We start from the raw sequence: 18,193 nt of genomic DNA, 5'->3' as shown, positions 1-18,193 counted from the left end.
AATGAAATTTTTATTTTACCGCTAAAAAATTAGGTACAGGTATACCTTCAGGCTTATATTTAAACACTAGATATATATCGACGATCTCGATTCACATGCGAACTCTAAGTCCTCCTCTGTTAATTACCCATAGATTCTTTCTCTTTTTCTCGCGTGAGAAACGATTTTTGCATCGATCGCTGCACGAGATCTTTCAATGAAACAAACATATATATCTATATATATATAGACATAAATATACTAAGTTCTTGTAGCCGGATAATAAATAACGCTGTCGTGAGAATGTCGAGAAGGAGAGTAAATAACACTAGCCTCGAAAATTCATCGTTTAATTTAAAAAAAACGTCTATTTAAATTAAATGGCTTCATATTAATTATCAAAACTATTTGAGACTTATTGAATCGCGGCAATAAATCTCGTAGAATCATTATCATGCATAACTGCTGCAACTGCAGGAGTTGTAACTTGGACCTCGTCTCTAGACACGACAGAGTGGGCGTTCATTCATGGCTAGCAACTTTCCACCTGACCAATCCTTATTTTATTTACTCGCGAATTATTTATTTTATCCCGACTTATTTTACCTGTGAATCACTAAAAGCATAAAAAAAAAAAATAAAACCGCAGTCTTCACTTTCGATGGCTAAACAATCCGGAAGTGTCTGTCTAGATCAACGTTTTGTGTAAATATTGTGAAAGTAAGTAAATAAAAAAATTAATTGCTGATATAATTATCAAGTTAACAACTTAAATTATTTGTTTGATTCAAAAGATAAGCAATTAAACTTTACTTAGTGTAAATTAATTTTAAATTTAAATTAACGACAAAAGGTATTTACTCGGACAAGAAAACAAGATTGTCACGAGATCGAGTATGTAAACGAGGGCTGTCTATTTAATGATAAAAAAAAAGCACGAGAGAGTAAAAGAGTAAGAGATCGAGAATCGAAAGTGAATACAGCGGATATGGGAGCCACTTCCTGTTGCCATCGAATCACATCAGCCCGCGGGCTGCGCCATTTAAATTTTTTCTCCAGCGAAATAATATAGAGAGCATCCGAAAGGGTGGGAAGGGGGGTGATACGAACATATAACTAATATATAGGCGCGGTTCCTTTGAAAGCCAAGTAGTCTTTCATTTCATTGTATTTCAATGGGCATTCTCTGCTGTCGTCTGAACGAATGCGTGAGACTGGATGCTTCTTCCGTGTGGTGTATAGTTATATAGTGAGAGACTTTGCTGTCAACGCACAGGCTTACAAGCCACCTTTTGCTTCTTCTTTCAGTTCACGTCAATTCCACCTACGAACTACAGCATTCTCTGATAATAAAAATATTATTTATTGTAATTTTCACTTGAATTCCCAGCCCGTTTTTAAATTACACTACATTTTATGTAATGCTACACATACATTTTATCATACACGGAGAAAAAAGTATAGTAAAAATTACAATACTATAGTAAAATTTACTAACAGATATGAAAAAATACATTCTGTATTGTAATTATTACTAAACGTTTAGTAAAATTTACTACACAGAAAAAAAAAATTATTTTGAGTCAAGAAAATATTTTTGAAGACAAACGTTTTCGGGAACCAAGTCAAGATTTTCTTGAGCCAAGAGAATTTGTCTTGTTTAAAAAAAATTTGTCTTGGTCGGAAAAGATTTTTACTTTATCTGAGAAAATTTAGGTCTCCAAAAAAATTTTCTTGAATCAAGAATATTTACCTTCAGTCAAGAATTTTTTTTTTCTGTGTAGTTAGTAATAATTACATAATAAGATATTAAAAATTACTATACGTAATGTATTTTTTGTTAAAACGATTATATTTTTTACTATTTGTATAGTAAATTCCACTATGTATAGATAAAATTAAAAGTTGGTGGGGATAGCATATACAAAGATGTATTACAAGTTCTGAAAGTTTTGTTCAAAGGACACATCGGGCCGTCAGACATTGGAAAGGACTCGCGCGCGGGAGATCAGGGTTCGAATCTCGGTTGAATCAAGTGATTTTTTAAAAAACAAAAATCCACACCAACACCGATACAGATGACAGAAATAATAATAAAATTGATACTCAATAATAATAAAAAGTTGAAGAACTATTAAAAATTTAATTCAATTTTTTTCCATTCTAATATAGTAAAATTTACTAAATGGGATAGTAAAATTTACTAAACGACTTGTAAAATATGCTAATCTGTTTATGAATTTTTCATATAAATCATAAGCGTTTCAAGATTACTATCCAAACTTAGTAATTATTCTCATATTTTTTAGTAAAATTTACTATATTTTTTTCCGTGTATGAATAATTTAATGCTTTTATTTGTTTATAAAGCGATAAATTGCGAGTAACGAGCTACCATGTAACCGTCTTGATTATTTCCCAACGAAATATACCGCGGACTTTAGCAGTATCGCCCGCTAACCGGTACAGTCTCGTATCATCTGTACTCCGTACCGCGGATGTTTTATATTTTTATTTTTATTCATATATAAATTATATATACATATGGACTTGAACGATGTATAGATGCAACTGATGTTAATAGATAGTATTGGAATTATCTCGGCAAAGGCAAAGGTGGAAATATTGTATATCGGGTACATATATATATATGTATATATATATATTGGTATAAAGAAGAGACAGGTGAGACACGGGGTCTGGGTCAAGTTGGGTCATCCTCGTGCGTCGCAAGAGTTTTAAATTCTAACTTATGTTATATACATGAGGATGCTGGTATATATATGTATATATAGAAGTATAGAGGTTAGAGGTACGATTAAAGAGACAAGAGACATGGAGTAAAAGACTAGACACGATGTAAACGTGATGCTAAGACGCGGGTTACAGGTGACAACGTACGCGAGATTGTTGAGGTTGTGACCGGTCATGTTGCTGACACACTCCTGCTATGGTTAATATATAAATTAAGTGATTATGTGGCTTCAACTAAACTTTTGCTAAATATTTAGACCGATAATAATAACAAGTAGTTTTGTTATGGAAATAAATATTTTTCTAGGGATATTTAAATTCTAAACACGGCGCGGAATTTAAATATCTAAACGGGATTTTCAACAAGACCCAGTTTTTAAAGAATTCCAAGACGCAGAAGACTTGCGGCCTTGATGGACCTCTCACTCTATCAGCTATCTTATGACAACAAATTAATTATTTTTTTATGAGAGAGCAATAGCTGAGTTTACAGAAAAAACCCACGTCGTATCAGAATTTGGAATTTTAAGTAAAACAAAATTTTCCAAACTCTGACTTTGTTTACCTCCACTCTGAAGTCTGAAAAAAGTCGTTTTTTATTACTGATAAAAATTCCAGTCAAATTAAATTAAAAAAAGAATTTCGTTGGCATGCGATGCCCTACATCCAAATAATTATGCGGCTTTATTTTATTGTCGAATGACAACAAGTTTGTAAACAAGATATTTATAAATTAAAGCCGTGGGAATTTTGAAATCGTAGAGAAAAAATAATTTGTTTTTTTCTATGGATTTTATAATAATTTTTTTTTAAAGAAGTTAATTAATTAACCCGATGATACAAACATGATTGAAGACAAATTATATAGTATCGAGAAAGTATCTCATGATACCCAGTAACACCAGGGGAGACTCCTTGAAAGCCTTGAGAGAGTAATGTCAGTGTCAGGGACATCGGTCTTTCTCAGGTAAGTTGGGCAAAGTAACAAAAAAAAACCAGTTTCAATGTCGGGGATCTCGGGTGGACGAGGAACACCCAGAGTCCGGTTCTCTCCCTCGTGCATCGCATCGTCATTACGTCTTTTAAAACAATATCACCGGTTCAACGTAATATTAATGCACATATATATATATATGTATATGTACAATGATAAACAAGTTGAAGGGCCGTGTCGTCAATTCGCACTTGAACGCGTCCCAGGCGTTCAATATTGATCAGCTTAACTCGATAATTAAATCCGAGAGACATTTATCCCGGCGGTAAATATAAACGGCGATGAATTTTGACAGGCGAGAGAGCAGACCAATAAAAAATACATATTTTTTCGACATACATATGAATGCAACGTATCATTAATTAATGAGAGCAGGCATAAAACTTTCGCCTCTTCCGGAGTTTTTGTTAAATTGCCCGGGGACTATTGAAAATAAAATTTTAAATAAATAAATGAATAAATGAATGAAGAATATGACAAAAAAATTAAACTCGCGGAATTAGAGGATATTTGTACGCACGCATCAGAATACTTACGAACCATGAAAAACTTCCGTCTTGTAACGTCATACTTAAGCTAATTTTACTTTATTATGCCGACAAATCTACAAATAAAACTGCGACTGTGCATAACTACTCTCGAGTATCACTGTATATAAATCACATAGTTTTTTTGTCGGTTATATATTTTTTTTCTGTTGCGTTGTCTGGTAGTTGTACGGGTCAGCATTTGACGAGCGCGATGAAAGTGCGATGAGAATGAGTTGTGTTATGTACACACTTTCCCCGAAGCTAAGAGCCTCTTCCCTGGTGAAGGATACGAGATCTCACAATAAAAAATTTAATTTTATTACTGAAAAGTGACAGCGTGAAAAATATGAAAAGAATTTTTTAAAAATTAAACACCGAAAAATTGGACTATTTAGTGGGTAATTAAAGTTATTGCGAAACCCGCCGAGCGAACCAAATGAGGAAGAGGATTTATGCGACACCCACGCAAAAGTCCAGTGAAAAAAAAGCGACATGTGTCTGCTACTCAAACTCATTCTGTTTCTTAGTCTGAGTCTGACTCCAAACTCGGGCTTAAAGTCATGTCTAAGTTGCCTAGGGAGACATGTCGAGAAATTTTTTTTTGTAAAATATATATATATATATGTATATAAATAAATAAGAAGTGCGCGTTTATGGAAAGATAATAAATGAGAAATAAAAAGTCTTAAGCGAAAATTCCTGTTTCTCGGGAGCAACACGAGTCGCTGGTTGAAGGGTTCGATGTAATTCTAAGAACCAGGAGAAACAACGTAACACGTAGGAAAGCACCCGAGTACATGAGCAAAGCAGTTGAAGATCCCGATTCAGTAATAGCTGTTGAGTAAAGTAACTATAGAAGCTGGAGCACTGAAAAGTAGCTGAAGAAGTATAAACTCAAATAAGGCAAGCAGCAAGTCTTCTCATCCTCTGGTTCTTATTCTACTGCCTCCTCTTACATATTCTTCAAAGTTAAATAATACAAAAGTAAAATGTTTACTCGTATCGCAATAGCAGAACACTTGGATATAAATATAAATTGTCTTATTTTTTGCTGTTATTGTTTTATTGTTTTATTATTTTTGCTTATTTGCCGTGCGGTTGAAACAAATCGTGATGGTTGCGTGCTAAGATTCTGCGATCGGTTTTTTACCCTATCTTGTTTTAAAATTCAATAGATGTTTGGCTTGTCAATGGACACGAGCAGGCTGAGAAGAAAACTCTGAAGAAAGGGCTCGCAAAAAATAGTGGTAATGTAATGGTAATACCGATTACATTGATAGTGATGCTGGTGGTGGTGGTGGGATAATAGAAGAAACTGCGTACCGAGTTGTCAGTGAAGTATCCTGATTTAATGCCGGGTAAGAGATAGGAAACAGGTCTCCTTGTAAATTTTTATTACTCTCCATCGTCCTGGAAAAGAGTGAGACGAATGAGCACAAGACACACTAGGTTCTTCACTCACACTGCACAACTTGTAGCCGTCTCTTGTCTTGTAACCACGCCAACAGTTCATGGTTTCGTGTTACTTAAGGGGATGTTGTTAGAGGCAGAGGCATCAAGAGCATTGAACTTGACACACGATACTTCGACACTCTTGTCCAATTTATTATTTTTAAATATTCGAGGTCAATGCTCAATCACCCCGTGTCAAAAAGCAATTTCTAGTTTAGTCCTCAAAATCCTCAATTCCTTTGATGTTTTATTTGCCGCCCAGACTATAGGTATATATTTTATACACTGAAAAAAATAATCGCTAGCTGCTAGTGATTTTTTTCTTTAGCAGCTAGTGATTTTTAATCGTTAACTGCAAGCGATTTTTTCGCTAGTAGCTCGGACGGTGTACTTTTAACTCGGTGTGAGTGTTATTTTATACACCGTTCGGTGTTATTAGCTATATAAGAAAAGTATTTGGAAAATCCAAATAAAACCTTAAATTTGTATGATTCTGTTTACTCTAGACTTTGATGGCCTGTTTGTATACGAAATATCAAGTTTACTAATTCGACTCCCAGAACTTTCTTTTAAAAAAATTTAATGCCCTACAAGAATATTCTAGAGCCGAATTTTTGTCTCACATGGTTCAAAAGTTATAATATTTTTAATCAAAAAAAATTTTTTTGCATGTTATTTGAATGGGAAATTTGAAATGGCTACCGACACCTTTTAAAATTGAGCTAAAAATTTTGCTCAATGGGAGAATTTTTTTCTCGATATATAGGTCCTTTTTAAGACGTAAATTCGATAGGTTGGTTTTTTTGGCTCACCCTAATGTATATATATAGGGAGAGTAAGGCAATATGGGTCACTTAAGAAAACAAGGTTTATATGTAATGTAAATGCTTATATGTATGTATATATATATGTATGTATGCGATTTTTTTCTTTAGCAGCTAGCGATTTTTTTTTTCAGTGTATGGAATTTGCATGGGTCGACTCTGGGATTTCCTTAGAAGTAATTTGAAGATGATTCTAATTTTTTTTCACAACACCAAGTCCTGAGTATAGATTTTATATGGAGTTTGCATGAGATGACTATGGGATTTCCATAGAATTTATTTAAAGGAGCTCGAATATAGCGGGAAGTTTTAGGGCTGGCCCGCAGAGTCGAGGTTTTCGACACTCGCAGTTTAAAAAAAAAATCAGGAAGTTCGTTGTGCTCTAGAAGATCTATTTTACCCGTCTTTCCTCTCCTAGCTGAAGAGCAAAGAAAACTGTGAGCTGGAATGGAACGAAGGCTAAAAAAGTTGAATAAACAAACTAAAGTAATTCTCTAGTAGAACATAGTGGAGCGTCTTGGCGGTATGGAGCAGAGCCAATTTTACTCATTAAGCCTAGATTCCTGCACGAAGCGCAACTCGAGGTTGTTGCACACGTCCTGGGAATAGATCCTGCTAGAGGATAGTGGACTTTGCCTACCGACAAACACGACCAGCGTCTTACTCTAGCCACAGAATTACAAATAGGAAAGATGCGCATTATCTCAATCTAATTTTTATTTTCCATTCCCTGTTTCAAAAAAAAAAATCCCATGAAAATGGCGAAGCGAAAAATCAGGGCAATATATTTATATTTCGCAATATAAATTTATATATTTATAATTTAAAAATAAGTGGAAACGAAACTATGTAAATGAAGCATTATCCATAATAGTGACCCAGTGGCTTCTGTGAAACATGGGACGGTATCTCGACGATATCTCGACGCGTTCGCCATTCCGTAATCCTATATAATCCTGAATAAGTAATCCCTGGAGCCGGCAGAGACATTATTGGCCTCTCTTTCTCGCGCACGTGTCCAGCCAAACATGGAGAATCGAACGCGTGGGATTATTCCATTCGCTTTAGCCTGGCTGGGTTTTATTTGCACAGCCATGGGTATATCTACTGGCAGCGCTGCTACTGCATACGGACACCAAAGAGACGCACATATATGTTAAATTATCTGCCGCGACAATCGTTTGCCACTGGACAAGAAGATATCATTACCCGGCTCAACATAGATGTCTGTACTACACAGTAATATTTAAATATTTCCATTAGAAATAAATATACGGTCATTTATATACTCGTACATGAACAGTTTCATTTTGTAAATACAAATATAAATAAATTTATTTACATATTTAATATTAACAATATAAAGGATGTCTGCCCAGTGATAGAGTCAGACTCAGTATTTCTATAATAACAAAAGTTATCTTTACTTATTTGCATTAGAAAGTCACGCTGTGGTTTTTTAAGCGGATCTCCGCCGTGACGTTGCTTTTATTTTTATATGTATATATATTTATTTATAGGGAACGGGGGAGGGGAGAGCGAAACGGGATACCCCCAAAAATTTTTTTTAAATCAAGTGTCAGTCAAAAAATGTTAATGACTTTTTTCATGTTAATTACCATGATACTGAACTCAGCTGACGTCTAATAATTTTTTGATTTTTTTTAGACACGATAAATTATAAAAAAAAAATATTTAAAAAAAAATGCACCTACAGCTTTTTTAATTTTCTACATGTGCATTTTTTTAGTTTTTTTTTTTTTGTACTTGATGTTGAAAAAAAAAAACCGCAAATTTATATTTGTCTTCCAACTTCCGGATCATTACTTACAAGAAAATTTAATTTAATCAAATTTATTTTATATCCAGAAAAAAAATTTTTTTTTATCTTTTTTAGGAGGTCCATTTTACCCGCAGAAATAATTTTTTTCTAAACCGCAACTGAAAACTTCTTCTATTTACTTTGAATATAAAAAAAAAAAATATTTAGCGTATTTTAGTCATCGAAGAATTTTTTTTTAAGTGTCCCGTTTTGCCCCTATAAAAATATTTACTCCTAATTAAACAATAACTGCCTAATATTATTTATCGTCATAATTATCATCACTCGCGTTCTTTGTTATTATTTTTACTCTGCATTGACCCCGCGAGTCAATGCCACTCAATTGTACTAAAAAAAGAATAATCGTCATTACTTAAGTTTATTTTTAAAAATAATTACAACGATTGTTCCGCGTAGTTGAATCCGTTGGGTCAACGACTCGATCGAGAGGATCCCCGTCGTGATGTAGTCTTATTATATTTTTTGCTCGCTGTATTATTTTATTTTTTTTAAATTCTCTATAATCCCGACCCAGCGAACTCGATCGACGACCTCTGAACCCGGAGTAATCGGCGTGATCGACGCCACATCCTCGTGAGTTACCTGAATATTCACCAACATTTTCACACTCAATCTTCGATGCCGGATTGTAGAGCAGAGCTGATCAGAGGAGAGCAGAGTCAGAGTTGAGTAGGTAACCATGTTATTTTTTTATCTGGTATTTAAATCCAACAGGTCGACGACTTTCTCCGGAATAGAAAGGCCCTGACTCATCTGTCCAGCCACCAAAAATAAACAATCAATTTCATATATATTTAAACATATATCAGTAACCTTTAGGTATTTTGTCCCAACCCTTTTTTATATTTTTTCATAACATTTTCCAGGAACGATTCCATAAAAAATCAAAACTCAGGATTTTAAAAAAAGTTTTCAAATTCTTAATCCATTATCTTGGATCTAAAATTACATATGCAGCCTTGTCTCGCATATTTATTTACAGCGATAAAATATATTTTTTCTTCCACATGAGTGCACTTCCACGGCAAGTTTTTAAAATTCTCGACAGTCTTATCCCGGTTATGTCACGTTTCCGCCAAGTGGGCCAAGAGCTTTAACCTCCTTTGTTGCCTCTATCCTTTGCTTTATTTTTACTCTCCATACCAGTCATTCTTCTACTCTTCTACTCTGCACTATAATATATAGTATCCATTTCTTACCCCTCGTCCACTCGCTCCGACATTCAAACAATCCCTTTCATCCTTATCTTGATCCCTCCGTAAACTCGACATGACACATGCATACATGACTCATACTCATACTCATCATCATCATCATCATCATCACCACAATTACAGGCTCACTATTTAATAATTCAGCTTTTTAATTCAACTCGTCTCCTAATCAGCGTATCACAATAACGAAGACCAAGACGAAGACTTAAAAAGATCGAGATTAAAATACTCGAGTCATATTTTTCATGGACAACCTCCGGAGTTTCATTATCATAATAACAATAATTAACATTATCAACAAATGTCGAAATTTATTCACACAGATGCAGATAGAAGACACATAATTGTATAATATATTCATCCGTAGATAAATATCTGACTATAGGCGGTTACCTCAACATTATAAATTCTTATTATTATATTATTTCCATCTTGTTTATCTCCACCCCTTTATTTGGTTACCGTGGTTATCTGAAGGTGCATTGATGGAGTCTTGAGTCTGCTCGTTCATTCTACGGCTGTACTGCGAAAGGATGCACGGTGCACTCAACACATAACAAACAACATGCACTGGGTAAATGAAAGAGTGTATGCTTTGTATGTGTAAATATATATATATTGAGTATAAACAAGCGTTGCTATTACGGATACGCCATTCTACAAGCATCTGAACAATATGATAGACATAACCCGTGACCTCGAGAGTTAACGAGAGATTCGCCCCGTGAGATTCTATAAAGCATACGCTGTCTGGAGATGCACATTATGGAGTGTACCAACTAGTAACCAATAACTCTGGAGATGCACGCGCCAGACTCCGGACGATGTAATCGCCATGTTTGTGTCCAGTAAATTGGATCCCACTGATCTACTCACCTCTAATTGAAAATTTCAACGCAATCATCAATGAGCATCTGTAGTGCTGCACTTGCTCTGCCTTTTTCATCATTTGCTTTTTAATTTCATTTTATTTTCCTTTTTTTGTAATTACATTTTTAATTTTCGTATTTTTTTACCGAAAACAATTTAAGGTCTGAGTCACGGGAGCGTAAAGCGGAAAGGGTCTTCCTTTACTCTGCAATGCCAATGTTCTTGGTCTGAGTCTTGCTCTTGGATGCTTTCTCTCTCTTTCTTCTTTAAATCTCCCCCCCATGAAAAAAATTTATAACAAAAATATATAACTATATAAAATATGAGTGCGAATGTAGCAGACATCAGACAAATTTAAAATTATTAATTGACAGAGTAAATAATTGATAAAATAAAATTTTGAAAAAATGCGCATTTAAAAAATTTTGAAATTAATAAGTGCATTTTTTATAAATATTTTTTTTTAAATTATGTACTCTATATATTTATAATTTTAAATTTGTCTGATGTCTACTACATTCACACTTATATATAAAATATGTATAGAAAATATATTTTAAATAGCTAATTTTTGACCGATTTTCGTTTATATTTTATATATTTTAAATATATTAAAAATATATTTTAGAGTACATCAAATTATGATTATGGAAATGTAAAAAATAGATTTTTTATCTAAATTTTAATGATCCTGAAGTTAGCAGACAATTCAAAATTTTTGGATTTTTTTTTGAACAATTAAATTTGAAGAAAAAAAATTAAAAATATGCACACGTAGAAAATTTTAAAAACTACAGGTGCAATTTTTTCAAATATTTTTTTTCTTCTGGTTTATCGTCTAAAAAAAAATCCAAAAATTATTAGACGTCTGCTAACTTCAGTATCATAAATATCATATATTTTTTTCCTAGGTTAATTAAAATAAAAATATATTTTTTATATATTTGAAATATATTGTTAATATATTTTTTTTATGTTTTTATCCATGTATTTTTTATATGTTTTACGATATATTTTTAATATATTTAAAATACATTTAAAAATATATAAAATATATACGAAAATCGGCCAAAAGTTATTAAAGCTATTTAAAATATATTTTTTATATATATTTATATATTTTTTTTATAAATTTTTTTCATGGATGCCCAACTCTGGTCAGTAAGACTTAACTCCGACCGCATCACGAGCATTGTAACTCACTCTGGTGGCATCCCTTTGTTTTGTCTTGTGGTAACCGCCAGAAAGACGTACTCCGGGTCCTCGTTTTTCACCGCCTGCACACTTAACTTTCCTCCTATCTCTCCAGTCTTCTCATCCTCCAATTTAATACACGACCGATTAATATCTCCAGCAGTTTTTCTCCTTAAATTGGGTTACTCATTTACCTGGAACTTAATCCTCCAAGGAATTCACGACTCAGACCCAAGTCTTTAGCTTTTCAATTAACGCAAATTTATAATTAACCAGAATTCAATGACTCAAAAATTAATTCATGACCTAGTATTTTTAATTATAAGCATTCATAATAAATAATATAATATAATTATCATCATTAACATTCATAATGATGATAACAAATATGAAGGATTAAAAATTTATTTTAATAATATTGTGAGAGGTTTTTATTGAGGTAAAGGTGCAGTGTGTGAGTGTGAGTGTGAGTGTGTCGAGTAAAGACAGTACAGGAAAGAGAAACTTTCTAATTAGGTGCGAGAGTGCGTCTCTGTACACCCACATGTACAATGACCACATTCGTATGAGCTTGAAGTATGCGGGAGCACGTGTGAGCGATGTTACTTGTAGCAACGACCGCATATGAGCTCAGAGGAAACGTCATTTAGCAAGTATCCTCATTGCAGAGTCAGTCCGTTACGCTTACCGAGTATTTAATAAAATATAAGTAAATAACCAGGTAACAAATAAAATAAATAGAGACCCCCTTCCCCTAGATATATAGGGGAAGGGGGGGGGGGCAAAACGGGGTACCCCAAAAATTTTATAAAAAAAAAAATTTTTTTTCGTCTAATTAGTATAAATTCGATATATTTGCGCACTTTTAGCCCTACGCATGACACCTGAGGCAAAATGGACCGGCCGAAAATCCTGAAAAAATGTTCTTTCAAATTTTTACGGTTAAATTAAAAGAAATTTGATATATGTCCGCATTTTTAGCCCTACCCATAACACCTAGGCCAAAATGGACCAGCCGAAAAATTTGAAAAAATGATTCTTTTATATTTTTATCGTCAAATAAAAATGAAAGAAATACATTCTTAATAATGAAAACAATATAAAAAAAAAAAAAAAAAAATATTATTTTTTGGAGTGAGGCCTCTCTGGCCCACATAAATTTTTTTTTTTGCCTTTGTGTCCACCAATGATGTGAAATGTAATTTTTCTGTATATATATTACCTATAAAAGATTCAAGTAATAAAATTTGATCATTTTTCAGAAATTTTTTTTTTTCAACTTTTTTTAAGGGTACCCCGTTTTTCCCGCCAAAAATCAAAATTTTATTTTGCAACGGCAGCTAAAAATTTTGTCTATTTACCTCAAATATTATTAAAAACAAAAAGATTTAGCGTATTTTAGCCCTCGAAAATTTAGTATTTCCTTAGGTACCCCCTTTTGTCCCTCCCTCCCCTATAGAAGATTGCAATTCAAGAATTTAAACTTAATAGCGCAGCGCAGCGCATTCAGCAGGTGTACTTTCATCCTACATGTTTATTTATATAAATATATGTACAAGAATCGAGTCTTGACTCGAGACACTATCGATTAAATCGAGAGTGTAATGAAAATTTTATTGGGTCTTTTATCAAAGCTCGGCGCAGACGATTTATTGCGATCTTGTCGGTCGAGTTAAGAGTTAGTTTTAAAGAAGACGAACATAAGTAAGAAGTAAACGTGATTTTCTTGTGCAATAAAAAAGGCTTTGGAAAAAATATCCAGTAGACTTGAGACACGCGATGCGAGCGCGGATTCTCTCGCGATCCTTCGCTTCGTTCAAAGTTTTGTTGTATTGAGAGTAAAGTAAAGTTGAGTTGAGTTGAGTAGAGCTGAGCTGAAGTGAGCTGAGCTGAAGAGAACGGATGTACAAGAACGAGTATAGGGATCGCATGCTCCGCGGCATCAGACTACGGGCAACGCACGACCGCGTCTTCTTCGGCGTGTGATCAGGGCGAGAAGAATGCGAACAAGAAACACACGGCGAAACAAGACTAAAGAGTGTCATGCTCACATTTTTTTAATGCATCCCAGAGTTAATGACTTTGGCATTGCAAAAGAAAAAAATTATTTTCAGTCATTCCGCGGTTCTGTTTTTTTATAAACCATCTAAATTTTTCTCAAAGACTTAATTACTTTTATTGTTAAACAATTTTTATTATCATTCCAAGAAATACGATTATTGTTCTTCAGAACCAAACATCATAATTTAATTTATTTTAGTGTTTTTTACCCAAGTGAAGATAGTAGTGGGTATGTTATTATATTAATAGCTATGAGTTTAATGCAACAACTTGGAGAGAAACGATAAGATGATTTTTACATAGGAAACCAGCCGCTCGACTTTCTGATTGGACACCAGTACCTCCAGCAACTACATACTACATACTCTGTACCCTGTACTCTGTACTACAACTTCTCTTCACTTATTACTTATTTTCCTTTATTTATCGTCTTCTTTCTCTTACCAACTCCTCGGTATATCATGTTACCCTGGTAGGATTTTTTACAACGAGACATACGTGATGTACATACACGGAAAACTAGATCGATATGTTTGTTGATTTATCGAGTATCGAGTGCCGATAAAATACAGAAGCCAACATGACGGTTTTTAATTTTTACTCAACTCTCACTGGCTCCATATTCTGTGCCGCCAAAGTATTTATGCCAATTTACAGTATCTACTTATTATATACATACATATATAGTTAAAAAGGTATATAATAATATAAACCGTCATGACACAGAGCGTTATTACAACAGAAACCGGTATAAATCGGACGATAAAATCCAACGCGGATTTGACTATTGAAAAATATAATAATATTCTAACCGAGAAAATTACGCAGGAAAATGGTTTATTTTTTTTTATCCGCGTGGAATGCGCGCTGTTAAAGTGAAATAGTATGTATATTATGTATATATATATACGGGTTATAAAACACGACGCAATGTTTTACGTCAAGAACGATTTGGTGCGTCGACCGACCGGCGTAAGTATAAAAAGTTTTAACTATTCATTCTTCATGTAATGGAGAGTAAGCTGAGTATTATATAGCATGGAATAATATAGAGCTCCTTGCTTCTGAAGATAGTCACAGTTTTAATGTGTATCCGGTTGGGAGAGTACGGAGTTTGAGTGAGAGTGAGAGAATGGAAAAAAGTAATAAGAATAATGATAATAAATTAAAGAGAGCAACACCTTACACACCCCTGCTCGGCTTAATGTCCCTAATTATGGCTGTCTGGTAGAATTAAATCTCCAGGCGAAGCTACGAGGGTGTTGGCGAACATTCTTTGTAAATACTAATTATTTTGAAATAAAAGAAAATTACGGATTATTTTTATTTTTCCCGGGTTAAAAAAAATGACGATTTTGATTTTTTGGACTTAATTAAGTAGATTTTGACTGCTGTAATTTTTTTGACTTGCATTGGACTTTTTTAACTTAAAAATTAAAGTCAAGTTTGACTTGAGTTTGACTTAAATGACTAGGGCCAGGATTTTTGCGTTAATTTAAAAATAATTAATAATTAGTGGTGTGAAATTTTTGATATTACGGGGAAAATATTGGTCTTATGAAAAAATTTTTTAAACAAAAGTTGTAGGAAATTTAATTTTCTAAAAATAATGTCTCTTATAATTTTTTCTTAGGACTAAGAATAAAGCCGTAATTTCAAAATTAAGAGTTTCATAATTCCCCAAAATTTTGAATCATTCATTATGAATCTTAATTTTTAAATTACGGTGAAAATATTAATCCTATAAAAAAATCATAAGAGACATTTTTTTTAGAAAATTAAATTTCCTACAACTTTTGTTCAAAAACTTTTTTACTAAGACCAATATTTTCGCCGTTATATGAAAAATTTGAACTTCTTATTTCAAAAATAAGGCAGAAATCTTGTCCCTAATAAATCACTTAAATTTAAGTCCAATTTAAGATAACGTGACTTTAATTTTCTTAAGTTGGCATAAATTGATACTAAGTAAGACAACAATCAACAGCAATTCAAAACCAAATGTGTTCTTATATCTTAAAGTATTTTTTATTTATGAAAAAAAGAATAAAATTGACTCGATTTTGTCTGACTAGACTTTCTTTATTTTAAACTTTGAAATCCCCGCCAAAATCAAGTTATTTTTTGACCCGGGTTGAGTCAGTGTAAAAAATAATTTTTTTTTCAAGCATAGTTAAATGATTAAGCTTTACAAATGAATAGTTTTCTCTCTAGACTTCTCACGCGGCTTCATGGTACATTACGAGTGTGTACTCGTCAATAGAAAGTGAATATACGATGTGTATATCGCCCTCGCAAAAGAATTTTGCAATCGAACCGACCACCTGAACGCTCATCAACCTGTTACTATATATATTTATTATATCAATGTATACAACAAAAAAATATATATACATTTATATTCTTTTATTAAAACTTTAAACTAAAACTTTATCGAAATTTCCTTTCCTCCATGCAAATTTTTCTTACATTTCCCACTGTGTCAAAAACTCCCACGAGAAGATGCAGATGAAAAAAAACTATAATATGAAACGGTGTCATGAGAAGCCGCTTTAAAGTTTAAAACTAAAATATATACATATATATATTTTACTTTTTTTCGATTAAAATCTACCTGTCTGTCATAATCCTCACAATTAACGTAACTTTTATTGTTCGTTTTAAAACTCCGTCCTAAATTATCTCCTCGAAAATTAACAAGTAGTCCAAGCGCATCTTTTAACATGACAATTAACAAGTGAAATAAAAAAATAACAATTGAAATTGAGAGTGATATAAATTATGAGACATTTTTATTGTATATTGTAAGTTGTAACACATCACATGTCGATGTGTTATTATATTATTTTCACAGTCAGTTATAAGAACTTTTTTCTCAACAAGTGAAACTTAATAACCACCTCACATATATACATATATATATATATACATATATTACTTATCGTAATATGTTACTGTACGGTTGAATTTCTAAATACTATTCGTTGAAAATAAATATAATATATTGCTTTCATATTTGATGGTTTCAATTTTCCATATCAACAGTTTTAAACCTATCAATGAATTATATGTCATCATAACAATTTACAATATTAACAAAGACTTAAAAAATTACATAACATTAAAAAGTATTTAATCTGCGTTAAAAATTAAATTACCGCAACATCTTTTGTTGGTAATTTTTTACTCCGATTTCAAAAAAAGTGTATTAAATAAAATATATATATATACATACATACATATATATATGTATATGAAATACATTCTAGTGCATAGACTACACAAAGTATAATGCAAAAAGACTTAGTACTTTCACGCGAATAAATAGAAGGAAGGCGAGAGCAAAGGCCGCGGCTCATACTTCGCGAATATAATGTACGGTATACCTGTGTGCTCTACTCGCGCTAATATAACAAAGTTCAGACGTTCACCATCGTCATCGTCCTCTCTTAAACAGCAACAACCAACAACCAACTAAATATACAGCAACCAACGAACGAATGAACGAACAAACAAACAAACAAACAAACGACTAGACCACGATATTCCATGACTACGAGTGTTCAATCTCACGTGACCCAGGCACCCAGCACCCAGGATCTACCTTTTCTTTTTACATTCAATAACGTTTTTTATTTTTATTTTATTCCTACAACTATTTATCTTATCCATTTATTATTTCGACCGAGACATATAGAAACTCATCAATCATCTGCGTTTTTAATTTATCTAATAACAGTTAATCTTTTTAATAAATAACTACCCTGAGTACTTATTGATTGAATAAATAAATAAATAAATATATAAATAAATGGAATTATTATTGCTACCCAATCGCCGATTAATTAATGCTCATTACCTTTATCAACCGACTGAGGATCTTTAGTTGTCGCGACAAGTTCATCCCGCAGCTGACTCGTTGAATTCCCGATAACCAGTAGAAATAATGTCGTCGTGAGCACCAGCCGAACGACCATCATCTTGATGGCGTGATAAAAAATTAATAAATAAAAAAAAAAATAAATAAAAATAAACAATCACTTCAAAGCTCGCGGGAGCCTTGTCCACTCCGTTTTACGAAGCGTCGTCCCCGTCATTACATTTTGTTTATATATTTAATATATATTTAAATAACAGACCGGTATTTACTCGTATCCAATTGGAGTATTTATTATTGTAATTATTTATATTAAAAACTTTTATTATTTATATTTATTTAATCATTTTGCCGTAATGTTTATCGAGTAAAGTCACTTTAGACGTTTTTTAAATTTAATTAACGTCAAAAAATAATTTGAATGGTAATCGACTGAGTTAACAATCGGAGTACACGATCGGTGGTTAATTATTTATTTAAATTTACTTTTATATTTAATTGCTGTTAAGTACAGTAATTGTTGTTGTTGTTGTTGTTGTTGTAATTTAAATAATTATTTACACGAGCTACCTGTATTTTAAGGAAGTGCTTGGCGCACAAG

At 32.7% G+C, this 18,193-nt stretch overlaps 1 protein-coding gene across 1 annotated transcript in view; it reads right to left on the bottom strand.

Annotated features, from left to right (window-relative positions):
* The window catches only part of LOC130667535 (serine-rich adhesin for platelets-like), a 94,598-nt gene extending 76,405 nt beyond the window's left edge, over nucleotides 1-18,193 (bottom strand). The window contains exon 1 of the mRNA XM_057469176.1: nucleotides 17,575-18,193. Within this exon, the coding sequence (XP_057325159.1) occupies nucleotides 17,575-17,695 (121 nt within the window). The 5' untranslated portion in view covers nucleotides 17,696-18,193. The remainder of the gene's footprint in view (nucleotides 1-17,574) is intronic.

Source organism: Microplitis mediator, chromosome 5, assembly GCF_029852145.1.
Source record: "Microplitis mediator isolate UGA2020A chromosome 5, iyMicMedi2.1, whole genome shotgun sequence".
NCBI classification, from domain to species: Eukaryota; Metazoa; Arthropoda; class Insecta; order Hymenoptera; family Braconidae; genus Microplitis; species Microplitis mediator.
Note: the sequence above shows the minus strand (reverse complement) of the source record. Positions and strands in the feature narration are given on the sequence as shown.